General features: G+C 43.0%; 1 protein-coding gene and 1 long non-coding RNA gene across 5 annotated transcripts in view; one reads left to right on the top strand and one right to left on the bottom strand.

The window, feature by feature from the left end:
* Positions 1–1078: 1078 nt before the first annotated feature.
* The window catches only part of hsp90ab1 (heat shock protein 90, alpha (cytosolic), class B member 1), a 25265-nt gene continuing 79 nt past the window's right edge, over positions 1079–26264 (bottom strand). Inside the window, exons 1-11 of one of the 4 annotated variants that reach the window (XM_048596786.1) lie at positions 26235–26264; positions 24526–24672; positions 21653–22019; positions 14312–14469; positions 13074–13388; positions 12406–12571; positions 10344–10534; positions 5646–5793; positions 3017–3285; positions 2062–2395; positions 1079–1449 (exon numbers count right to left, since the gene is read on the bottom strand). The exon at positions 26235–26264 is cut by the window's right edge and continues 73 nt beyond it. In XM_048596786.1, the coding sequence (XP_048452743.1) occupies positions 1340–1449; positions 2062–2395; positions 3017–3285; positions 5646–5793; positions 10344–10534; positions 12406–12571; positions 13074–13388; positions 14312–14469; positions 21653–22019; positions 24526–24672 (2205 nt within the window). In that variant the 5' untranslated portion in view covers positions 26235–26264 and the 3' untranslated portion in view covers positions 1079–1339. Of the gene's footprint in view, positions 1450–2061; positions 2396–3016; positions 3286–5645; positions 5794–10343; positions 10535–12405; positions 12572–13073; positions 13389–14311; positions 14470–21652; positions 22020–24525; positions 24674–25025; positions 25308–26234 lie in introns of those variants that run through there. The other 3 variants (XM_048596787.1, XM_048596788.1, XM_048596785.1) reach the window with 3 other exon arrangements.
* LOC125483116 lies at positions 15598–20693 on the top strand. Its single transcript, XR_007262085.1, has 2 exons — positions 15598–16327; positions 18861–20693. It is a non-coding gene; the product is annotated as an uncharacterized LOC125483116 (long non-coding RNA).

Raw genomic sequence — 26264 nt, 5'->3', positions numbered from 1 at the left:
GTGGTGGAGGCAGGTTCAATTTAGGCATTTGGTTCTCTCTTACTCATCCAGTGCAGATAGAAGATGCAGGAGATTGGCTCTGGGCTAGTGGGACACAAAGAGGCTGAATGGTCTCCTCCTGCACCATAACTATTGTGACTAAGCATGCCACTTTCCAGGAACACATTCAATACATTAAAGGGACAACTACATATAATGCTACTTGCTCTAAAAAGCCTTCAATCTGGCTGATAGAGGTGGTAATGATTCCTAGGCTTTCAGCTAGGTGCTGGTGTTCGTATTATATTCAGTTTTCCACATTCTGAGAGGCAATATAAAAGGAGCAGAAACACTCCGCATCTTCATGCTGATCATGTTGTAGGCTTACATCATTGTCTTCTAACTGAGAAGCAGCAAGCCAGTGCCTGTATTTCTTTTATCCCCCAGTTTCTTAACGTTGCATTTAGGAAAGGCCACTTTTTAAAAACGCAGCTACCTCATTTATAATGCTAGATCAGAAGCCCTAGTAGAAATGTGATCTGCTTGGACCTTCCTGGGGGAAGGTATCTTTTCTTTTCCAGACAGGGGATTGACTGGGTGAGAATAATAAGGAAGTCTTGCTGTAATTATACAGAACTTTGGTGGGCTCATACTTAAGAGCACTGCGCAGCTCTCCTTACTTGTCCCAAACAAAAGATGCACACATCTTGGAGGTGATACCACTATAATCTCACCCCAGTAATTTCTACAGTCAGAACCTTGCTCTAGGAGGAGAGACAGAGTAAAATGACCACAATTCTCTAGTTCAGAAGTGATCTCATTTGAAGAGGGCTCAAATCAAGTTGATGCTGGAAATTGAGTTTCCCAGGGTAGATAGTGAACTAGAATAAATGATCAGCTGTTTACGGCCAACTACATTTTTTGCTCATTAGCCATGTTTGTAATTAAACTTCACAAAATTCAGCCTGGACTGAAAAATCCCAATCAGATTGTAGCAGACAGGAGAAACACAAGTTGTTGAATTGCAGTGGATTTGCAGTGAATGGAAACTTCAGTCACTAAAATTGTTCAATAACTTTTCAACACAACCAGATCCGCATTTGCACCAGTGGTTTTGGATTTTATTTTACAGCACTTAGCTGTAAAAGTAAAAATTACATGCATTTTAAAAATAAAAAAAGGACATAACATCTGATAATGGCTGTAGTGCAAGGCTCATTCCTCCAAAAAGATACCAAGCCCAATCCATATGAATCCAATCAGATAATTACTTTACACATACTGCACAACAGTCCAAATTAAATACAGCAGTTCAAATTGAATACACCAAGGCCAAATACAGCAAAGCAAAGGAGCAGCTTCAATCCACTTCCTCCATGCGGGATGCATCCTCATCTCCCTCAAGAGGCGGGATTTCTTCAACAGCCTGTGGGCTGGTCTCCTCCACTGACCCCTCATCATCATCAATGCCTTTCAAAAAACAAACAAACAATTTAACATCTTTGCAAAATGTCAAATGCCATCAGCCTAAGTACCAGAGATAACAGAGTGAGGAGCTGGAGGAGCACAGCAGGCCAGGCAGCATCAGCGGAGCAGGAAAGTTGACGTTTCAGGTAGGGACCAAAGGAAGAAGGGTCCACAACAACCTGTACATACACAACATCCAGATCCTCCAAAAACAGTTTTCTCTGTGACTCCTCAAGCACACGCTCTCAGCAATGCGCTGGCCCTCCTCCCTCTAGCCTAAGTACCAGTGTATTTCACTCCAAAGCAGAGATGGAACACCATCTGAAAGCCAACACTGCTTTATTAGGAACTTACTTTGGGGGAAACTTGTTCAGGCCAACAGAGCACAGAAACAGATTCAATTCCCAGGGCAGCTGCTCAGGACTGCCCTGGTAGACTATCCCAGCTCATGTTGTAAGCTGATTTCATGGTTAAGTACCTCACTGGACAGGGGTAGACCAGCACCATTTATCAAAATGATTACTGGGGAGCTGCAATAGAGGCAGCTTCAATCTCCCATGAACCACGGCTAAAATGGCGGTAAACGGATTCAACCCCTTGCTCACAGCCACTTACCAAGACCCAACTTGATCATTCGGTAGATACGGTTTGAGTGTGTTTGAGGATCATCCAATGAGAACCCAGAGGATAACAGCGCAGTCTCAAACAGCAAGATCACAAGGTCCTTCACAGCTTTGTCATTCTTGTCTGCCTCAGCCTTCTGCCTCAGGGTGTTCACAATTGGGTGGTCAGGGTTGATCTCCAGATGCTTCTTGGCCATCATGTAACCCATGGTTGAATTGTCTCGCAAAGCCTGAGCCTTCATGATCCTCTCCATGTTTGCAGTCCAGCCATAGGTGCTGGTCACAATACAGCATGGGGACGATACAAGGCGGTTGGAAACAGTCACCTGGAGACAGGGAAAGAAGTGAACATATCAATTCTACATTGCTTCTGCAGTTAATAGCTGCTGCAAAACATGCTGCTAAATGAGGTTGTAAATCATCTACTGGTATCCCCCTCCAGCCCCCTGAACAATACCAACAATTCCCAAGGGTCTCCACTTTACCAAGGAATTGTCCTAAGTTTACATTTCGGGTCTAGTGACCCTTTCTCAGAATTGGACCCAAAACGTTAACTCTGATTTCCCTCCACAGATGCTGCCAGACCTGCTGAGCTTTCCCAGCAACTTCTCTTTTTGTTCCTGATTTACAGCATATGCAGTTCTTTCAGAGTTTAATGTTAATAACCAGTTTGAGGAAACACTATCCAGCAGGAGCTACTGGGCAATGAGGCCTATTTCAATTCCCTCTCCCAAATCAAATAATTCAATTACAATTTCTGCACAGTTTACATCAGCTAACACTGTACCAGCAATTAAATTTAGGTACTTCCAGCATAAGTGAAAGAGATAACTGGACATCTTAACTGGTGAAAACGCCAGACAGATGAGGCCAGCAATGCATGGCACAGGGCAAGAGTCAAAGAAAAAATTATCCCCAAATGCCGCTCACACAGAAAAAAGCTTTACCTTCTCCACCTTCTTGTCCAGGATCTCCTTCATGAGCTTGCACAAGTTGTCAAACTTGGCCCGGTCTTCTTCACGCTTCTTCTTCTCGTCCTCATCCTCAGGCAGTTCAAGGCCCTCCTTTGTGACTGAGACAAGCTGCTTACCATCAAACTCCTTCAGCTGCTGCACACAGTATTCATCGATAGGCTCAGTCATGTAAACCACCTCAAAGCCCCGCTTCCTCACACGCTCCACAAAGGCAGAGTTAGCTACTTGATCTTTGCTTTCACCTGAAGAAAAGGAAATGATATAAGCAGTCTTGCTTACCTACATGGGGATGGAATTGCTCACTAGGTTATTCAAGAGCCATGACAACATGTCCCATAGTCCTAGCCTCTAGAACCTGTGACACTGACTGCTGTGGGCACCCCTATTTCTGCTTTCTTCCTTTCATCCCTTTAAACCCAAAGAACTATACTTAACAAAAAAAAACAAAAAAAAAGTGTTTTGGCCTCAACCACTTTGTGGTAGTAAATTCAACAGGCTCACCACTATGGGTGAGATGCTTCTCCTCAATGTTAAACGGCTTACCCCATATCCTTAAACAATGCCCCCTGGTTCTAAACTCCCCAGTCATTGGGAACATTCTTCCTGCATTCTAAATTCCAGTGAATATAGTCCTAACCGATCCACTCCCTCTTCATACATCAGTGCTGCCATCCCTGTAATCAGTCTGGTAAAGCCAGAACATCCATCCTCAGATAAAAGGAGACCAAACAGCACATAGTATTCCAGGGGTAGTCTCACTAAGGCCCTGTACAACTGCAGCAAGACATCCCTGCTCATGCACTCAAATCCTCTTGCTACGAAGGCCAACATCCCACTTACCTTCTTCACCACCTGCTGCACCTGCATGCTTACTTTCAGCAACTGGTGTACAAGGACACCCAGGTCACATTGCACCTCCCCGTTTCCCAATCTATCACCATTCAGATCATAATCTGCCTTCCTATTTGTTACCAAAGTTGATAACCTCACATTCATCCACATTATACTGTATTTGCCATACATTTGTCTATTCACTCAGCCTGTCCAAATCAGAATGAAGCATCTCTACATCCTCCTCACAGTTCACCCCCAGCTTTGTGTCATCTGCAAACTTAAGAGATTTTATATTTAGTTGCCTAAACACGAACTAAATTGTACAGATATCACCATCCAGAACAGTGCTGTCCATGTTGTGTTCACCCTTCGCCCATGCACTCACTGCTTTACTCACGGTCGCCTTGATCAAATACTGGAGCTTGTTTTCAAACCTCTGCACTCTTCATTGTGAAAGTTCTTTCACCCCATAGCACTCGTGTTCACTAATTCTGGCCTGCAGCATTCCCACCAATGGCAGCCACAACCCCAGTGGCTTGGGCTGAGAACTTGGATTCCCTCCCCTAATCTCCAAAGCCACCTTTCGTTCAAAATACACCTCGAAAAGACAGCTTTCTGACTAAGCTCTTGACAACCTGTACTAATAACAAATTATGATGCTCTCTTGCTTTGTAACACTGCACTAAAGTGTTTGGGACATGTCAAGGGTATATTAAAAATACCAGATTTGTTAAAAGTGGCCACTAGAAGAATGGTAGTAAAGATGAACCAGAATACCGCCACAATAAAACAGCTCAAAAAATACTAAGTTGATCATGAGTGATTAGCCCTAGTCCATACAAGGACCACTGGCATCTCTCCAAGTGAGATCCTGATTATACATAGTCCAAGTGGCACCACTTCATGCGCATGTGACAAGGTAAGGAGTGAGCTGCTGAATTACCACAGCTGGTACAGGGACTGAACTTGTACGACTGGGCTTGTTCTGCATCACACTCCAACCAAGGACTAATATTACCAGGATGCCTCAAGATACTGAAAACAGTGCTAAGGGGAATGTAAGCTGTACTGCTCAGTAGTAGTGATTAAAAAACCCCAGCAAATCAGAGGAGACATCTGTATCTGAAACAAAGCAGATCCTGAAAATTGTGCAAAAATCATATTTACAATATTTATTTGGAAATGCACTAGCCAAATAGTTGCGATATGTATAAGCTACCCAAAACATCCAGGAACTGAAGTGCAAGAATAGGCCAGGTTTGGCTCCATGATGAAAACAGCCAGGAATGAAGCCATTTTTCTGAAAAAGGGTCTTGGCCCGAAACATCAGCCTTCCTGCTCCTCGGCTGCTGCTTGGCCTGCTGTGTTCATCCAGCTCTACACCTTGTTATCTCAGATTCTCCAGCATCTGCAGTTCCTATTATCTCAAAAATGAAGCAAGCAAGTTTATGAAGGTGGAAGGTGGTCAGTGTCAGAGGAGCATCGTGCTTCATGGTTTAAACAAAGAACACAAGATACCACTGGAGATGGCAGCCCGGGATGCAGCTTTATAGCAGTGAATTCATGAAACATGTTAAAGAGCAGGCTGTTAGCATCATATCCAGCAGAAATCAGAAGGGACAAACTACAATTAAACCAAAACTGACCACTCACAGGCAGTGGAATTATTTTATAATCATGGCAAAAATACAGTACCAAAGTTAGAAAGAACGCTGCCTTTGAAAGGGGTTGCGAATACCCAGCTGGATCCCACTAAACTACAACTTACCAGTTATATAGTAGATACTTTTCTGGTTTTCTTTCATGCGGGAGACATAGTCTGCCAATGGAGTGAGTTCATCTCCACATTGTGAGGTGTGATAACGCAGCAGTTCAGACAGTTTCTTGCGATTCTGAGAATCCTCATGGATACCAAGCTATAAAAGCAAGAAATGAAAAAAGTTTTTAAACCCTCACACAGAACACAAAGCACAGACCATAAGGTGGGGGAGCAGAAGCGAGCCAATCAGGCCACTGAATCTGTTCTGCCAATGAAATCATGGCTGATCTGATCATTTTTAACTCCACTTTCCTGCCTTCCCTTTATAACCCTTGATTCCTAAATGAAAGCTCTCTTCTCCCTGCCTTTTGTCCCTTAAAAACTTAGTATTTTGAAAAGCTATTTATCATGTTTGCATGAGATGCAAAGTATTTAACTCTTTTGTTGTTTCCTGGCTCTGCATTACTACTTCTCCAACTTTAATATAAGTGGGCCTATGTTCATTTTAGCTTTTGTTGTCCATCTTGATGTTATTTGCTGATTTACCTTTAGTCTGGTTTATTTTCACCCCTTTTTTTTTGATCTATTAATGCGTCTTAATAAATTTGCCCAAATCCTTGGGCTCACAACTAACCTTTCCCACACTGCATATTTCTTTCCCTTTCAATTTGATACCATTTGTAACTTCCCCCAGTTAACCATGGCCTGTTATCTTCTTCCCAGAATTCTCCTCCTTTACTGGGATGCATCTTTGCTATGAGCTATTTTCTTAAGTGTCTGCCATTGTTCCCCCTCAACCAAATTTTCTGAATTTCTTTCCCAGTCCACTCCAGTCAATTCTACCCTGATTCCTATGTTATTACCCTTAAATTTTTAGTTTAATAGTTATTTCCAATTCAAGTTTGCCATTTTCAAACTGAATGTGGAAGTCTGTATTATGGCCACTGTTCCCTAGGGATTTTTTTTTGAAAAACTTACTTACTCAAACCTGCCTTATCAGACTACCAGATTCAAAATAGCCTGATCCCTGGTTGAATCCACAGTATACTGTTCTAGAACTGTCCTGAATATGGTGCGACTACTTCTTCATGGATTCTTCACTTGCCTGGATGAGTGCAGCCCCAACAACGCTCAAGAAGCTTGACACCATCCAGGACAAAGCAGTCTGCTTGATTGGCACCATATCCACAAGCATTCACTCCCTCCACCACAGTACACACTGCTGCTACTGAGTGTCAATCTACAAGATGCACTGCAGAAATTCACCAAAGATCCTCAGACAGCACCTTCCAAACCCAAGACCACTTTCACCTAGAAGGACAAGGGCAGCAGACGTATGGGAACACCGTGACATCACCAAGGAAAAGGTGCTAGTAAAACTGATTGGCCTGAAGGTGGACAAATCACCTGGACCAGATGGACTACACCCCAGAGTTCTAAAGGAGATAGCTGAAGAGAAAGTGGAAGCATTAGTGGTGATCTTTCAGGAATCACTAGAGTTAGGGAGGGACCCAGAGGTCTGGAAAATCGCTAACCCCCGCTTAAAAAGGGAGTAAGGCAAAAGACTGAAAATTACAGGCTGATTAGCCTACCCTCAGTTGTGGGTAAGATTTTGGAGTCCACTGTAAAGGAGATTTCTGAATATTTGGAACTGTGCAGTAAAATAGGGCAAAGTCAGCATGGTTTCATTAAGGGGAGGTCATGCCTGACAAATCTGCTAGAATTCTTTGAGGAAGTAATGAGCAAGGTAGACCAAGGAGAGCCAATGGCTGTTATCTACCTGGACTTTAAGAAGGCCTTTGATAAGGTGCCACACAGGAGGCTGCTGAGTAAGATAAGGGCCCATGGTGTTAGAGGCAAGGTGCTAGCATGGGTAGAATATTGGCTGTCTGGGAGAAAGCAGAGAGTAGGGATAAAGGGGTCTTTCTCTGGAAGGCAGCCGAGTGGTGTTCCACAAGGGTCGGTGCTGGGACCACAACTCTTCACGTTGTACATTAAGGAGCTAGTTGAAGGAACTGAGGGCCTTCTGGCTAAGAGTGCAGACAATACAAAGATAGGTGGAGAGACAGGTAGTATTGAGGTGGTGGCGAGGCTGCAGAAGGACTTAGACAGGTTTAGGAGAGTGGGCAAAGAAGTAGCAGATGGAGTACAACATGGGAAAGCGTGAGGTCATGCACTTTGGTAAGAAGAACAAAAGCATGGACTATTTTCTAAACAGGGAGAAAACTCAGAAGTCTGGTGCAAAGAGACTTGGGAGTTCTAGTCCAGGATTCTCTCAAGGTAAAATTTGCAGGTTGAGACAGCAGTCAGGAAGGCAAATGCAATGTTGGCATTTATTTTGAGAGGACTTGAATATAAAAGCAGAGATGTACTACCAAGGCTTTATAAGGTGCCGGTCAGGCCACATTTGGAGTATTGCGTGCAGTTTTGGGCCCCATATCTCAGGAAGGATGTACAGGCCCTGGAACGAGTTCAGAGGAGGTTCACGAGAATGGTCCCAGGAATGGAAAGCTTAACATACGAGGAACGTTTGAGGACTCTGGGACTATACCCATTGGAGTTTAGAAGGATGAGGAGGGATCTAATTGAAACTTACAGAATGGCCTGGACAGAGTGGATGTTGGGAAGAAGTTTCCATTTTTAGGAGAGACTAGGACCCGAGGGCACAGCCTTAGAGTAAAGGGAAGACCTTTTAGAATGGAGATAAGGAGAAACTTCTTCAGCCAGAGAGTGGTGAATCTATGGAATTCACTGCCACAAAAGGCTGTGGAGGCCAGGTCATTGAGTACATTTAATAATGAGATAGATAGGTTTTTGATTATCAAGGGTTACGGGGACAAAGCAGGAGAACGGGGTTGAGGAGCTTGTCAGCCATGATTGAATGGCGGAGCAGACTCGATGGGCCAAATGGCCTAATTTCTGCTCCTACGAACTTCAAGTTCCCCTCGAAGTCACTCACCATCCTGACTTGGAAATATATTGTCGTTCCTTCACTGTCGCTGGGTCAAACTCCTGGAATTCTCTCCCTAATGGCAGTGTGGGTCAACCCACAACAGGAAGACTGCAGCGGTTCAAGAAAGCAGCTCACTACCACCTTCTCAAGGGCAACTAGGGATGGGCAAGAAATGCTGGCCAGGCAGCAATGCCCACATCCCACAAATGAATAGAAAAAAAAATACCTCTGCCAATTTGATTTTCCCAATGACCAAATTTATCTGCACTGTGGACAGTCTATGATTAAAGTCACCCGCGACTAATACATCACCATATTCACAAACCCCCATTATTAACTAATTTATTCTCTGATCTATACTACAGAAACACATAAGATTATGAAGGGAATAGATAAAGTGGAGGCAGGGAGGTGGTTTCCGCTCGCAGGTGAAACTAGGACTAGAGGGCATCGCCTCAAAATAAAGGGAAGCAGATGTAGGACTGAGGTCAGGAGGAACTTCTTCACCCAAGGGGTTGTGAATCTGTGGAATTCCCTGCCCAGTGAAGCGGTTGAAGCTACCTCGCTGAATGTTTTTAAAGCAAGGCTAGTTAAATTTTTGAACAGTAAAGGAATTAAGGATTATGGTGAGTGGGCGGGTAAGTGGAGCTGAGTCTCAAAAAGATCAGCCATGATCTTATTAAATGGCGGGACAGGCTCGAGGGGCCAGATGGCCTACTCCTGCTCCTAGTTCTTATGTACAGCTACAGCTATTAGGCCATTCACTTTGCATTTTTGCCTCTTTTCCTCCCCTTTGATTGTTTGGTGCTTTAAAAAATTTGCACACTTATCCCACTTTGGATATCATTACTTTATAAACAGCAGCCCTGCAATGTTGCAATATCCTTTTGCTTTGGAAGCCTACACATCCCCTCTCCCAAAGCATCCACTCCTCTAATGAGTTTAAAGCCCTTTCTTGCAACCTTGGTTATTCAATTTTCCAGGGCAATGTTCCCAGCACAATTCAAGTCTATCCAAGCTCAGAGGCAAACCTTTCCCAACAATGCACTGAAAGGATTACTCCAAACCCACATCTGCTGCTCCTTCTTTAGTGTCAGATGTAGTGATACACTTGCCCTCTGGGGCATTTCAATCTTTCTTAAAACAGCAGGCTATAGAACATGGAGATTCCATACATTTAGGGCCTGTGTGTTTGTGAAAAGAAAATAACACACAAGGTGCTGCTAGTATTCAATTGCATGTAGAGGACACATTTGCATTAGTCCACAGGCTGCTATGATGTATATGTGCAGGGCTAGTGAAATAAATCCACACAGCCCAGTATCCATCACCAAGTTAGCCTTTACTTACACATGAACAGTCCATGACTTTAGTATTACCTCAGTCAGACACCAGAGTATCAGTATCTCTGACACACTCTATATGCCAGCCAGGGCTCTCCAATTGTTAATCTCTTCCAGCCTCAACCAGGAAACTCGTCCTATGAGGCCTAGCTGGCTCCACTCTAGCTACAGCAGTAAGAGTCTCACATTAATGGACCAAATCAGTAGTTTTACTGGAAATGCATTCTAAATGTAAAAGTACCTGGACATCAAGCCATTTTACAATAAATTTCCAAAGTTTCTTTATATCTCCAGAAAAATCCTGTTGAAAAACAGGAGCTCCAAGTGATTCTGCTTAGAGCAGTCCAACAGTATTTGTGTACAGCCTTCTCCACCACATATGCAGCAGCTTCCTCCTGCTTTTACCCTTACCTTCAGGTTCTTTGAGAACTGCTCATAGAATTTCTTGTAGTTCTCCTTGTCCTCTGCCAGCTCAGAGAACAGCTCCATGCACTTCTTGACAATATTCTTGCGGATAACCTTCAAGATTTTGCTCTGTTGCAGCATCTCTCGGGAAATATTCAAGGGTAGATCCTCGGAGTCGACCACACCACGAACAAAGTCTGAGTTTAAGGAATGTGAAATGAAAAGGGTCTTATGAGAAAAAGGAGACATGTTAATCCAATTGTGATTTGGGTCTGGAATGCACTACCTGAAAGCATGCTGGAGGCAATTTCAAATCAAAACAAACAAACAAGTTTTAATTCAACCTATTTTTCTAATTAACCTGTTCAGAGATGTTATTACACACTCTGGAGCAGGTGGGACTTGAACCTGGACCTCTCCGCTCTGGTATAGGGACATTACCACTACCACTGCAACACAAGAGGCCCCTTCAATGGAGACACTCAAGAGGACACAGGTGATTTAGTGAAATAGAAAAAAAAGTGTGGCAGGGCTGTGGAAAAAAGGCTAGACTTGAGCATCAAGGCAAACCTCAGTACAAACAGAATGGCCTCCTTTACAATTACTAACACTACGTGAATTGACACATTGAGCTTTAGATTTCCACATGCAAAATAAAAACTCAGATAAAGGATCTCAGGATTTTACAGCCAGAGTTACTACAGTATTGAAGGCCTTTTGGCCCACTGTGTCTATGCCAGTCATCAAGCATCTATTCTAAGCCCATAAGGTTGTTGGCTTGCTTGCTGAGCTAGCTTGTTCTCGTTCAGGTGTTTCGTCACCACGCTAGGTGACATCATCAGTGGAGCCTCCAATGAAGCGATGTTATTCTACTCCGCTTGGAATTTGTACTGTCTGGTCTGTTAAGGTGAGTAGTGTCATTTCCGGTTTTGATCTGTATGGGTTTGTATATGGGGTCTAATTCTACATGTTTGATTGCATTACGGGTGGAGAACCATGCCTCTAGGAATTCCCGTGTGTGTCTACGTTTGGCTTGGGCTACTATGGTTTCCTTGTCCCAGTTGAACTGATGGCTTTCACTGTCTGATATTAAGAAGAGTTCATCGTGCCGTTTTACTGCTAGCTGATGTTCATGTATTCTGATGGCTAGTTTCCTTCTTGTCTGTCCGATGTAATGTTTGTGGCAGTCGTTGCATGGCATTTTGTAAACCACGTGGATTCTGCATGTTGGGGGAATGGGTTCTTTAATCTTTGTGAGTATTTGCCATAGAGTGGCTGTGGGCTTATGGGCTACCATGATTCCTGGTGGTCTTAGGAGTCTTGCTGTCAGTTCCGATGTCAAACCTCCATCAAAAACATAAGGGAAGGGTCTAGACCCGAAACGTCAGCTTTCCTGCTCCTCTGATGCTGCTTGGCCTGATGTGTTCATCCAACTCTACACCTCGTTATTTAAATTCTAAGCCCATTTTCCAGCACTGGGTCCGTAATTTTGTATGCTACGGCATTTCAAGTGCTCATGTAAAATATGTTCTCCAATGACTTGACAGATCAGACAGATCTAGATACCCACCACCTTCTTTCTAAAATCAATTGGAAGAACCAACACTGGACTAAGAGAGAAAGAAGAAAAAAACTCCAGCCAGAATCTCAAACAGAACTGCCAATTATCCTTAGTGTCGCATCCTGGGTTGACTGCGAAGCTTTCATCTAAGGTTCATCCAGGAGCTTATTCTCAAAATTATCACATCATACTAGATACAATAATAAAAGCAGAGTACATTTGGTGGGACTATCGCCATACCTCTCTGACGAGCAGCAGTTTGATTGTAGGACACAGAATGAGCCTATACGCTGCACTGGAAGTGTACATGTGCAATGTAGAAACCCCAAGATTCCAATGAAGCAGAAAGTAAAACAAAAGGCAGCTACAGAATACCAAAACACAAGAGAACCCAAGAACAGAAGTGTATTTCCAGCAGCCAATGCAACAGCCTAATGGATAGTATGCAGTGAAAGAATTCCTGTCACCTCAAAAACTCAAAGGCCATGCTGATTAATAGATACTCACTGAGGTACTCTGGGATCAGCTCCTCACAGCTATCCATGATGAAGACTCTGCGAACATAGAGTTTAATATTGTTCTTCTTCTTCTTGTTCTCAAACAGATCAAAGGGGGCACGTCTGGGAATGAACAAAAGGGCACGGAATTCCAACTGGCCCTCTACAGAGAAATGCTAAAGAGGCGGGGGGAAAAAAAGATCAGATTAAATCTCACCGATCTTCTCTTTCTTATTGAAAAGCAAATAATTACAGGACAATTCCCAGGGATTTGGGAATATTCAAATGTTCTATGGAATAGATTATTAGTGAACAACAAAATATCTTTTCAAATCAGAAAATGTGGCTTGAAGGGGAAGCTACAGGTGGCAGTGCTCCCATGTTCTAGGTGGCAGAAGTCACAGGTTGGGAAGGTGTCAATGAAGAAAGTAAGATCCTTTGATAATTCATGGAATGAGCCATTCTAAAACGAACATTTCAAGTCCTGGGAAGTTGAATGCAAAAGTAAATTAGGTATAAGACAAGAGTGAGGAAAAGTGGGACCCAGAATTAAAGTTACACGGAAGGGTACTAAAGCAATCTTGCTTGCGCAGATGTCACTCTCCACCTAGCATTTATTCTTTGGCTCACTTCCACAATATAACTAGCATCTGGTAGAAGTGACCATTAACAACTCACCTTTACAGCAAGATGATCCTCCCAATCATTAGTAAGGCTCTTGTAAAACTCGCCATACTCCTCCTGCGTGATGTCATCGGGATTACGGGTCCAAATGGGCTTTGTTTTGTTCAGTTCCTCCTGATCTATATACTTCTCTTTGATCTTCTTAGTCTTCTTGGTGTCCTTCTTTTCACCATCTTCTTCCTCATCAGACCCGACATCTTCAATTTTGGGCTTCTCGCCTTCGTCCATATCTGTACCTTCCTCTTTCTCAGACTTTTCCTCTGTCTCTGCCTCATCATCACTGATCTCCTTTTCCCGTTCCTTCTCAACCTGAAGAAAAATTATAGGATCAGTTGAATAGTGCCCACCAATTCCTCTTCCAAAAACCTACAAGCAACATGCACCCAGGCAAAATCTATACCTGTTTCAACCAAAAAGGATTCCTCTCCATAAAAACCGAAAGAACTGCAGATGCTGTAAATCAGGATCAGAAACAGAAGTTGCTGGAAAAGCTCAACAGGTCTGGCAGCATCTATGAAGAAAAAAAATCAGTGTTAACATTTTGGGTCCGGTAACCCTTCCTCTCAACTGTTCTGAGGAAGAGTAATCGGACCAGAAATGTTAACTCGAGTTTTTTCTTCACAGATGCTGCCAGATCTGCTGAGCTTTTCCAGCAACCTCTGTTTTTTTTCAAGGATTCCTCCCACTTCAGCGACGCTTAGAAGACATTGAAGATCCCACTTACTGCAACAAACTGAGCACTTTAATGCCATTTCCACTTGCCTCAATCCCTGCTCTACTTTTGCAAACAAACAACCTAAAGCAGCTAATGGCACAAAAGCCACATCAAGTTGTGACCATTTAACAGGGCAAAGCAAAATGCAACCTATGGTCATAATCATGAGCTAATAAGTTTGGTGCTACAGGCGATCACGGTCAGCAAATGTCTCAAGACTGCACCATATAAGCCAGGTCTCTTGTGTTCTCAGAATAAATCACCATTAGAGACAGTGCAAGGCAACCTAGGCTTAATCATCTCTTTCTCTCTCTCTCACCCCTGTCTCTGCGCCCCCACCCCAAGATCCAGTGCTTCAATACAACTACTAGAGCTGTAAAATCCATCCTGAACTCCACTAAGGACAATGCCATAATAAAAACCTAACTATTTCTCAGGCTATGCCATCCCTTGAAGGGAAACTTATAAAAGCAGGTATTATTTAAATAAAGAGGAGAATCAACATTTCAGTTCTTACAAAGAGTGTGATGGGATAACCGATGAACTGAGAGTGTTTCTTCACAATCTCCTTGATTCTCTTTTCCTCCAGATACTCAGTTTGATCTTCCTTCAGGTGCAGAACTACCTTTGTACCACGACTGATTGCATCAGTAGCACTGTCCCCATCACCCTTTCCTGAAGGCAAGAACATAAAAGGGATTAATAACTGGAAATAAAAGGTCCCTAAACAGCCTGTTCTAGGAGCCATAATTTCACAATTATCTAAGCAATGTTAAAAAAAAGGAGACAGCCACTCTACCAATATTACTAGCAATGTCAGCACCATCTATTTAGTAACCGTATGCACTTTAAAAACCGAAAGAACTGCGGATGCTGTAAATCAGAAATAAAAACAGAAGTTGCTGGGAAAGCTCAGCAGGTCTAGCAGCATCTGTGAGGAAAAAAAATCAGAGTTAACATTTCGGGTCTGTTTTTATTTGTGCCCACCTTAATCCTGACTGAGGAGGAATCTGGGTGACTGGTCTCGGCAACATGAGTTCAAAGCTAAAAGTCACTCCAGTATCCAGAGACAGGTTTAGTCAAACACCTGACCACTCAACAGCCAGCATTGTGTATCCTGGAGATCCTTACTGCCAAGATTAGCTAACAATGCTGGTTAAAGAATACGTAATACTGAAGGTACTGGTTTAAAGTGTTCCAATGTGCAATAACTGACTGATTAGATTTATCCCAAACCAAGATCCCCAATCTGTTTTTTTGTCTAACAGTCACTATCAAAGAACACTGCCATTTCATGAAACAGTGTATGATTTTCCAGACTGACTAAAATATTAAAAACAGCAGGAAAATAAACAAACAAACGAAACAGGATTCAAACAGAACATGCCTGGTCAAGGGGAGGCTGACTCAACCACTTCAAAGTAGTGTCCCTTCAATAAACGTGGTTCATTTTTGTAACCCGTAAAAGTCCTTCATTCATTGAATGACAAATATACTGTCTAGCCAGGAACTTGAAACATCTCCCCCGCAGGCAGGATTTCAATACAAACCACTGCACAAAACTGCTCAGGAACGCTCTCAATTTCAACAGAATGCATTTGTATGAAAGCTGCTAATATTCAGCCAGAACAATGCTCCATCAGGCTTTAAGTCGATTGGCTGGAGAATGCAATACACACGTTGGTGGCTGCTGAACTTACTGCCAACGTAAAAGCCAAGAGGAATATGCCACGTGAAAGCAGAAAGCATGTCGACCAGCAGCCTCATTTCTGATCTGATCCAAAGCTGCTAAATTAAGTTACAGAAGCTTGCTGCAAAGTAACAGCATTAAACACTTTGGGATTATACAATGGAAAACAACAGCTGCACTGCCAGTAGCAATACATCAATAATGTAAATCTACCTCCAGCCTGCCAACCCCAGTGAGTACCAAGTATAAAGGTGGTGAGAAAAGAGAAAAGAATATCATAGTGTCACTGAGTTATACTGCCTGAACAAATGAACATTCAAGTATGCCTCCATGAGACTTTGAATCTCAGCCAATATCAGTTTGACACAGATTTGAAATTTTCCTGTTCATGTTTAGACTTTTGAGACAGCAGATGCAGAGTTAATCCCACTACAGATGGCCTATTCTGATCAATTCAGTGTCATCAGACAGACATTTACTTAATGAAACCCCCTACCTGCTAGGGAGCCTTAAAAGGATTAAGAGTTTAATCCCAGTCAAATCTCCTACCTAACAGGACAGCAGCAATTAATCCCATTATCAAACAGGTTTATCATGCTAAGGCACCTGCTCCTGATTAGCAATACCATGTGCTTGCCACAAATCTTCAATATAAGGCAAGGCTGAGTATAGCATTGATAAAGACACTAGCTCCAAGGGACAGAAGCTTTCAACATGAGTGGCACAGACAATGGGTCTGTTTCTACATACTCACAGAGAACTTCAGCAAGGCAACGATCCAACAGCATTAGCATAGATCCTATGCCCAGCATTCCTGAGTACCCAGGCTACCAAGACCTCAAGGTAGGTTTCATGTTTTATTCACTTACTCTATAGAACTACACACCCTCTGTACTGCCTCCAACAACTATATTGCAGACTTGGCTTGCTTTTGGAGAAAATGCTGAAAGTCCTTAAAGATGCTGGTTAGAATCTAACAAGAGGAGTAATTTCCAATGAACAATTCCTCTTGAAGTAAGGAAACACCAGAAAGCAATGCCAGGGTGCAGCTGTGTAAAACACCTTTCTTAACTTCAGCCACACACAGAATACTATCCAGTTCTGGTTGCCACACTATAGGGAAGGCTTTGGTGAGAGTGCAGAAGAGCTCTAGCATTATGTTGCCTGGATTGGAGTGCATTACCTATAAGGAAAGGTTGGACAACTTAGATTGTTTAGGGCAAGCTTAAAGGAGATAAACAAGGCATGTTCTTTAATGCAGATATGATAGCACAGTCTGAGACCTTTAGACAGACAAGTGAATAGGCAGAAAATAAAGGGATCCAGCCCAAGTGCAGGCATATGGGATTAGTTAAGTGTCCTAATTGGTGCAGAGATGATAGCCTGAAGGGCTTGTTCCTGTGCTCTAGTGTGCAGCTATCTGGAATGCCTGAGATTGGCTTCTGAAATGAGCTCTCATGTGCACTGTTGCACTTGGTTAGGTAACTGTGTCTGACCTTAGTTTAAATGACAGCACAACTAAGTGATTAGGTTCATTCTACTGGCTTGGCCAAGTAAAGTTTGTGTGTGGGGGTGGAGAGGAGATTCATCTGGTTCACTCCTTTCCTTTAGGGAAGGAAACTACCAGCCTTACCTAGTCTGGCCCACATGGTAAAACAGTGCAAAGTCAGCACAGCTTCAAGGGGAGCTCATACATGTTAGAAATTTTTCAGGAAATAAGCAGGTTAGACCAAGGAGAGCCAACAGATGTTATCTACCAGGACTTTAAGAAGGCCTTCAACACGGTGCTGCACAGGAGGCTGCTGAGTAAGATAAGGGTCCATGGTGCTGGAGGCAAGATACTAGCATGGATAGCAGAGCTTTCTTTCTGGCAGAAAGCTGAGTGGGGTTAAAAGCTGCTTTCTCAGGATAGCAGCTGGTGACAAGAGGTGTTCCCAACACTGACTCCTGTGGACCACAACTTGTATTCTTCTAGATGAAGGAACTGCGGGCATTCTGGTTAAGTCTGCAGACAATACAAAGACAGGTAGTACTCAAGATGTCGGGAGGCTGAAGTAATATTTGGACAGGTTAGTTGAGTGGGCAAAGAAGTTGCAGATTGAATACAATGTGGAGAAAGTGAGGTCATGCACTCTAAGAAGAACAGAAACATGGGCTAGCTTCTAAATGGGGAGAAAATTCTGAAATGCAGAGATTTGGATGTTCCAGTCCAGAATTCTCTTGGTAAACTTGCAGGTTGAGTCAGTAGTTTAAAAGGAAAAATGCAATGTTGGAATTTCTTTTGAGAATATAAAAGCAGGGATGGACTTCTAAGGTTCTGGTCAGGCCACATTTGGAGTATTGTGGCAAGTTTCAGGCCCCATATCTAAGGAAAGACCTACTGGCCCTGGAGCGGCTTCAGAGGAGGTTCAGAAGAATGGTCCCAGGAATGAAGAGCTTAAAACAAGGAATGTTTGAGGACCCTGGGTCTATACTCAATGGAGTTTAGAAGGATGAGGGGGAATCTAATTGAAACTCAGAATACTAAATGGCCTGGACAGTTTGGTAGGAGAGACTAGGACCTGAAGGCATAGCTTTAGAGTAAAGGGAAAACCTCTTTAGAACAGATAAGGAGAAATTTCTTTAGCCAGAGTGGTGAATCTTTGGAATTCACTGCCACAGAAGGCTGTGGAGGCCAGGTCATTCAGTATATTTAAGACTGAGATAGATAAGCCCTTGATTGTTAAGGGGAGAATGGGGTTGAGAAACTTATCAGCCATGATTAAATGGCAGAGCAGACTATGGGCTGAATGGTCTAATTTCTGCTCCTATATCTTGACTCCAGATGAACAGCAATGTGGTTGCCTCCTAACTGCCCAGTGACCAGCAATAAATGCTGGAATAGCCAGCGCCACCCTTATCCCATGAATAAGTAAAGTCATTTTCAGGCACATGCCACCAGAAGCAAAGCCCAAGCCTGAATGTTCTGCAGGCTTTGCAGAAGATTGCAGCTGCTTCAGTTCAGTTTTATTGCAACTTGCACAGCATAGTCAAACACCTTTCTAATACTGATGTTTAATGACTGTCTGCCACCTCCAGTAGTTTAACTTAAGTTTTACCTTCCCCAGTGTCGCTAGACTAAAATGTTCCACTCTGTCTTAATGTACAATATTGTCTGTCTGTAACCTAGTCTCTCCCACTGACTGCTACAGTTGATGAACAATAGCATGAGTTCTGGCATGTAATTTGATACTGTAAATATGCAAGAAAATTCCAGTGATCTGGTTGTTCTGTTCCTGCTACCACTTTAGAAATCTTTGCAGCTTCAACACCAAGACTCCATTTCAGAAATATTAAGACATGCTAACTAATTCTGACCTAATTCTATTAACTGCAGTCTGCAAGGTGTTTACCAGGAAGACTTCATTCCAGCCCAGCTCTCAACACTTCCAGCTGGAAGAAAAACACATCCCCAAAATCTGAGAACAGAGTAGCCATTCAATCCCTTGTTCAATGGAGTCTCCAATTCCAAAGCATTGCAGGATTGGCTGGCGATCGCACACTTCTAAACTCCAATGGAAACACAGGACAATTCCATGACAAGACTCTGGAAGATTACTTCAATGAGAGACTCCAACAGCTCAAACACAGCAACCTGCAACACACAGCCCATGGTAAACATTCCCAATGACCTGCTACAACAATAGTCTTGCACTAGGAAATCTGAAGTGCTTCCAGACTGCACAGGAGGGAAAATTCACACTGCAAGAGCCACTATTGGATTTTATCATGCATGATCCCAGCCATAATCTGGAAATATAATTTCCAGATATCTTTAATGTTAGACTCTCTCCCACTTCAGAGCTAGTGAATTAAATCCAAAATTACTCTATTCAGTCATCCCATTTCCCAAGCTTCAATCAGTAGCAAAAACCTGGATACATAGTTGTGTTTTTTTTTTCCTGCTTAGTGCCAAAAGAACAAAAGTACAGCACAGGAACAGGTCCTTCAGCCCCAAGCCTGTACCAATCATTATGCCCTAACTAAACAAAAAACAAACCAAGCCTTCTGCCCCATGCAGTGTTTCCACCACTACTTATGGCAGTGCATTTCAGGCTCCTACCACACTCTACATGAAAAATTTCCTGACATCTCCCTAAGTTTCTTTCCTCTCATTTTGAACCTGTGCCTCCTTTATAATTGAAACTTCAACCCAGGGGGGAAAAGCCTCCACCTATCCACGCCTATCCATTTTTATAGATGTCTACCAGGTCTCCCCTCAGTCACTGTCTTTCTGGTTGAAAACAATCTTAGTCTTTTTAACCTTTCCTCAGGCAATGCCCTCAACTGGCAAAATCCTGGTGAACATTCTCTGTACTCTCTCCAAAGCTTCCAAGTCCTTTATGGTAGTGTCATTCAACTATAAGCTGAGATCCAGACCATGTTTTTGCTGCAGCCAGCACAAAATACATTACAGTAGGACCACAGATCATGGAATAAGTGACTTTTGCCAAGTGAACTGCAGATTCCTTCATGCATTAAGTGATCTTTACAGACACAAATGTAGACATGATGATTTCTAGTTTTAATGGCAGAGTTACTGTCACTATAACAAACTGATTGTACTCCACTGTATATTTTAGCATACTTCAGTAATGGCTATGCTGAAATGGGGACCTTGTAAATATGCATGGATTTTTTTTTGTCCTGAACACAACCCTAACAACTAAGATAGCAGTTGGGATCACTTTGCTCAATGCCTCATGATCCAGTTATTGCTTGGAAATTAGCACACTGGCAATTTCAATTTCTTACCCTGCCCCAAAAAACTGAAGAATGAGCTTAACCTTCTCATATTTTAATGCTGTAAAATGAAGGCAAAACTGTATTAGAAAAAATACAGTAAAAAGAAAGCAAGTGGGAGTGGATGAGTGTTGGGCAAGAGCCCACATGCAGCCCTGCTACTCTGCTGTCATCTTGGTGCTGTGCCACTGAACTGACAGCAGGAATCAAAGTGATAAGCTTATTAGCTGGAAGTTAAAATAGATTTTGTTAACCTATGTAGCACTTACTGTGTTTAACCACCATGAAGTGTATTGACTAAGTTATTAAAAAATAAAGATTTAATAGAATACTGTTTTCATTAGACTTGATCAGCACCCAGTACAGAACATAAGGCTAAAGGAAAATGCATAAGATCAAAAGGGATTTCACCCGTCAGCAACACTATGCTGGAGCTGCGTGTTCAAAATCACAAATGCTACACACTCCACCCAAAGACTAGTCCTGTAACTGACTTTTTTTTTTAAAAATTCTCTTTAATCACAGACCACTTGGAGATCACCTCCAAATTTTTTTTTTTCTTCTTGCATTGAATCTAGATTCTCCACAGCACACCTGAGATTTCAAAACAAACCTCAAAATCCAGCTTTGCAAAATGCAGATCTGAGTAACATTCTTTTGCATCCAAAGCCTTTCAGCTCATTCAATGATGTGCTAAAGGATAAAGTTACTCTTTCACCATAACCACCACACTACACGTGCAGCTATAAAACACCAATACAATCTGTGAGGATTGACACGAGTTCTCCATAATGAAGTATATTCAAGACCACGAATGACAGATTTTGATCTCCCAGGGATTTGAAGGATATGAGCAGCAGGCAGCAAAAGTGCAGCTAAAATACATCAGTAACTATTATTTGGGAAGGAAATAGATTACTCCTAGTCCTACTACTTGTGGTCATGTAGTTATATATTCTGAACACTCAATGCAGTGTTACTAATGAGCCAAGTTGACACAGAAGGGACAGTTTAAAAAAACCTTGCACCTAATTTATGGTCATACATGCTTTTGAACTAGTTTATTTACCCCAAAGAGTTGATTCTTGCACTGCAGTACGACTCAGGTAACATTCAAAATGCCTGTGGTGCATCTTCCAGTGTTTGGGGGGGGGGGGGGGTGCACGTAAAACGGAGAATAAATTACAGCCCATTTCCAACATCAAGCAGAACAGGAAAGCTGTCTTGTAACCAATGAAGTCAGACCAACAACTGTTTCGATTGGGATCAGCACTATCTTGCACCCTTTCAGAGTTACAGGCTATATCTCAATTTCCATTAGAAAATAACCTGGCCTGCTCTCCCTCTGAATGGCAATGGTCACTAGGCTCCCCACTCATGACTTACCAGTATAGGTTTTGACTGTGAAGGAGCCACCAGCTGATGATTCCCAGGCATATGCCTCATCATCATTGTGCTTAGTAAGGACAGTAACCTTGTCAGCAACCAGGTAGGCAGAATAGAAGCCAACACCAAACTGGCCAATCATTGAAATATCTGCACCAGCCTGCAGAGCTTCCATGAAAGCCTTGGTACCAGACTTGGCAATCGTGCCCAAGTTGTTGATCAGGTCAGCCTTTGTCATTCCAATCCCAGTATCAATGATGGTGAGAGTATGGTCATGCTGATTGGGGATGATTTCAATCTTCAGATCCTTGCCACTCTCCAATTTTGAAGGATCAGTCAAGCTTTCATATCGGATCTTATCCAGAGCCTATGAATTAAAATGCAACCATAAATCAGGTATCAAAATTAAACAACAGACATCAGGTGGCAATTTACATATATTTGTCAATACTTGGAGCTCTCCTGAAATGATGGAACACTTCAAAACCTTTTATATGAAAAGAAGCAGCTCCTCTAAACCCCTCTTCCTAAAGCAACCTTCAAAAAGGTTAGAGTCAAGTACTTTTGGGGCAGAATTTCTGAGATCCACTCTAAAGGCTGCCTCACAATACTTTTATAGTGAACGGTCACAGATCTGGAATCAGGGAACAATAGTCAATAAAGGCAACTGAGAATTGTGCAAATAGGAGAACAATGGCAAATGAGTCATGACAAATTTGGGATATGCTCGAGCCTACCAACGGTGGAGGACAGGATGCTAAGCTCCAGGTCAAGTCTGATGGGTTAATTGGTGTACAGCGCAGAAAGAATAAGATCATAACCCCCGCCCCCCGATACAAATGGATGGTACAGAAAGCAGGCCACAGATGGGAGAAATGTGAAGACAGACTGGATCGGGTAGGGCTATATTCACTGGAGTTTAGCAGAATGGGGGTTGGGAATCGCATAGGAACCTGCAAAATTCTGAAGAGACTAGGCTGGCAAAACCCTTCCTGTGGTTATCCCACGAACAGCAAGCCAGACCTGGGGTCACAGTCTCCGGAGACTGAGTAGGCCATTTAGAATGGAGATGCGGATACATTTCTTCAACCACAGTGGTGCGCTTATGGAATTCTCTGCCAGAGACAGCAGTTGAGGCCAAAACACTGATGGCTTTTGAGGATCATACTGAAAAGGCAGAGCAGGTTCAGCATGTTACTAGCAAGACTAATGGAACATTAGCCTTTATTGCAAGAGGATTCAAGAACAGGTGCGAAACCTTGCTTCCATTGTATAGGGGCTTGGTTAGATTGCACCTTTTATAAAGAAAAAAGTTATTAACTGAATGTTATCAATGCCGGCTAGGTCATCATTTATTGCTGTTCCTAACTGTCCAGAGGGCAGTTAAAACTCAACCACACTTACACAATTATGTGCAGTTTTGCTCTGTTAGCTCAGGAAATATACCATTGCCATCGAGAGAGTGCAACAAAGGCTCATCAGCCTTGTTCCCAGAATGGCAGGAACATATGACAGGAGGTTGGCCAACTGGGCCTGTATTCTCTAGAAGGTAACAGAAAGAGGGACAATCTCATTAAAACTTACAAGGGGGTTGCCATTTAGATCCCAAATGGACATATTTTCTTTCAAAAAAATTACAGGGTGGTGAATCTTAGGAATTCTCCACTCCAGAGAGTTGTGGAAATGTATTTTGAGTATGTCTAAAATACAGTCGACAAGTTTTTTTGATTACCAAAGGCACAAAGGATTATGGGGATAGTGCGGGTAGAACCATGATTGTACTGAATGGGGAACAGGCTCAATGGGTGGAATAGCCTACTCCTATTGCCAGAATGTTGTCACAGGCTGAAGATGTTAGATATTGCAAGTTTTTTTTAGACGTCAAGTGAATGAAATTTGTGGAATACTGACAACTGAGGGTCTGGGGACAGTGACAGGAGTGTATGGGACATGCACGATTTGCAATTGTATCTACATCAGGCTGTTGCCACTGTTTCGAATGTCAATGTTGATTGCAGGTGGTCCGTCTAATTTCATTCCTTTTAGATTTTGTAGCAGTATGATACCAAGTGGCTTGCTGGTTCATTTCAGGGGATAGTTAGCAGATAACCCCAGGTAGGCCAGATCAAGTAAGGATGGCAGATTTCCTACCTTAATGGACACAATTAAATGGCAATCAAGTAGTTACATGGATACCATTAAGCCAGCTTTTAATTCCAGATTTTACAGAATTCAAAGTTAACTTTTTGCCATGGTGGGATTCAAAGCCACCATCTCCAGAACAGGGCCTCGGGACTGCTAGAGTCTAATGGCATTAACCACTACGCCATTGGTAATAGTTATGCAGTTTTGGAGAGACAAAGTTGAACAGAAGTGAGAGACTAGAGAGAATATAAGTTAACTTAACAAAGCATAAGCCAGCTTGTTGGCATAGCGAGATCTTAAAAGCAACCTGTGAAGGGAGTTAAAACGAGTTACATCACTCGATCTAAAATGCAAGTCATTTCTAAAAACTAGAGGATAGCAAATACAATATGAAGACCAAAGGCAACACAGTTTCACAGTTCCAGACTTATAGAGGAATATAGAAAATATATAGTAACAAACTATGATGAGTCAGACTTAACATGTAGCAACAGGCAACTAAGATTAGGATTTGAAAGGCACTTCGATTGTGGTGGAGGCAGATTCAGTCATCACTGTCAAAAAGGGAATTACACCATCATTCAAAGAGAAAGACAATTGCAGAGTAGCAGGGAGCTGGAGAGAATGACGTGGACACAATGGGATGAAAAGCCTCCTTCCTAGGACAAAGACATTCTGTCGGGAATTCAGAACGAAACAGGAAACAGCAAATGTGTGAAGAAACTCACATCAGAAGCATTGGAGATGAGTTCTCGGAGGAAGATTTCTTTGTTGGAATAGAAGGTGTTAATGATCAAGGACATAAGCTGAGCAATCTCAGCCTGAAAGGCAAAGGTTTCCACCTCATCGTCAGTGGCGCGAATTTCTTCAGGCATCTGGGTGAAAAACAGAATACAATGCTCAAAACATTCCATTCAAAACCGTCTTCTCATACCTCTGCTGAGCTTCTGTAGAACTGTGGTTGATTCTACACCAGAAGCTCATATTTCACTGGCCCAGGGTCTTTGTAACTAAATGAACTGAGAACACTTTCCAAATTTCAAAATCTGTGAACTTTAAAGCAAACTAGAAAAGAAGCACAAATCAGAGTGCAGTACTATCACGTAAAAACAATGCTCTTGGTACCAGTCAGTTGAAAACAACCCTAAACCCGTGGAATGGGTATACTTTGATGCCAGCAAAACCCTGTCTCCACATTATAAATGCAGTAAACATCCAACGGACATACCCAAAAAAAAAAATCACAATTCAGATTAGTCAGCACAAAACGCAAAAAGGATCATAAAACTAGGCAGAAATGAGAAACAGCAGTTAGTAGCCAGTTGTCAATTACATTGACAATGAGATGGCCAGTACGTATGAACAAGCCATTCCACTTTGCTTGAAAAACAGGGAGGTCAGCTACAGTTATTTATTTGGGGGGAAGAGCAGACTGGGTGGGCAAATTGACAAACTGCCCCTCACACAGCGGGTGGGAGTAAATTACGACAGAATCTTATGGAGGAAATGTTCAGTTAAACGTCACCGGAAATGAGGCGACGCGAACACTTCCGCTTCCGTCACAAAATGGCGGCGCCCTCAGCACATGGTTTGCAGGGAGACACAAAAGAGCCGCCCTACACCCCATCCCGAAAGGGGCAGACAGACATAAATAGCCCTCACTATTCCCGGGGGTAAACAGATGAGGCTGCGGTTTGACCGCCCCCACCTTGAAGCTGCGTCTGACCTGGATCACCCCGCTGATTACTGATAACCTTGTCTCTCTCTCTCTCTCTCTATGGGTGGTGCTGAGGATTTGCCGCTTTTCTGCACCCTCCTCCCGGTACAAACACCGTGCCGGGGTTAGGGCCCATCCTCGCTGCCGGCCCTCTGTCTTCACCCTCTGAATATATGATATTAAGACCCGGAGTTACCTTGTCTCTGACACCATTAATGATAATATAAGGCACGCTGCCGATCTCTCTTCCGCACGGTTTCTTCCCCTTCCCTGGGTATGTTTGTGTTAAATGTTTAAATCCCGGGTCTCCCTCTGGTTGATGTTAGTGATAATTTTGGGTGGCTCAGTGGTTAGCACTGCTGTCCCACAGCGCCAGGGACCCGGGTTCATCCCACCCTCGGGTGACTCTCTGTGCGGAGTTTGCACATTCTCCCCGTGTCTGTGTGGGTTCCCTCCCACAGTCCAAAAGATGTCCTGGTTAGGGTGGATTGGCCATGGGAAATTACCCCCATAGAACTCAGGCTGGTTGGGCTAGCCATGGGCAATGCAGGGTTATAGAGATGGGGTAGAGGGAAGTGGGTCTGGGTGGGAGGGTCTTTAGAGGGTCAGAGTGGACTCAGTGGGCCAAATGGCCTGCCTCCACACTATAAGGGTTATATAATCCTGCCCTGATCCTCTCCCAGGTATTAAATATATAACATTAATGCCGGGTATAATTACCGTGTGTCTCTCTCTGACGGGATTTACCGG

This window comes from Rhincodon typus, chromosome 5 (assembly GCF_021869965.1).
Source record: "Rhincodon typus isolate 14 chromosome 5, sRhiTyp1.1, whole genome shotgun sequence".
Classification (NCBI taxonomy): Eukaryota; Metazoa; Chordata; class Chondrichthyes; order Orectolobiformes; family Rhincodontidae; genus Rhincodon; species Rhincodon typus.
Note: the sequence above shows the minus strand (reverse complement) of the source record. Positions and strands in the feature narration are given on the sequence as shown.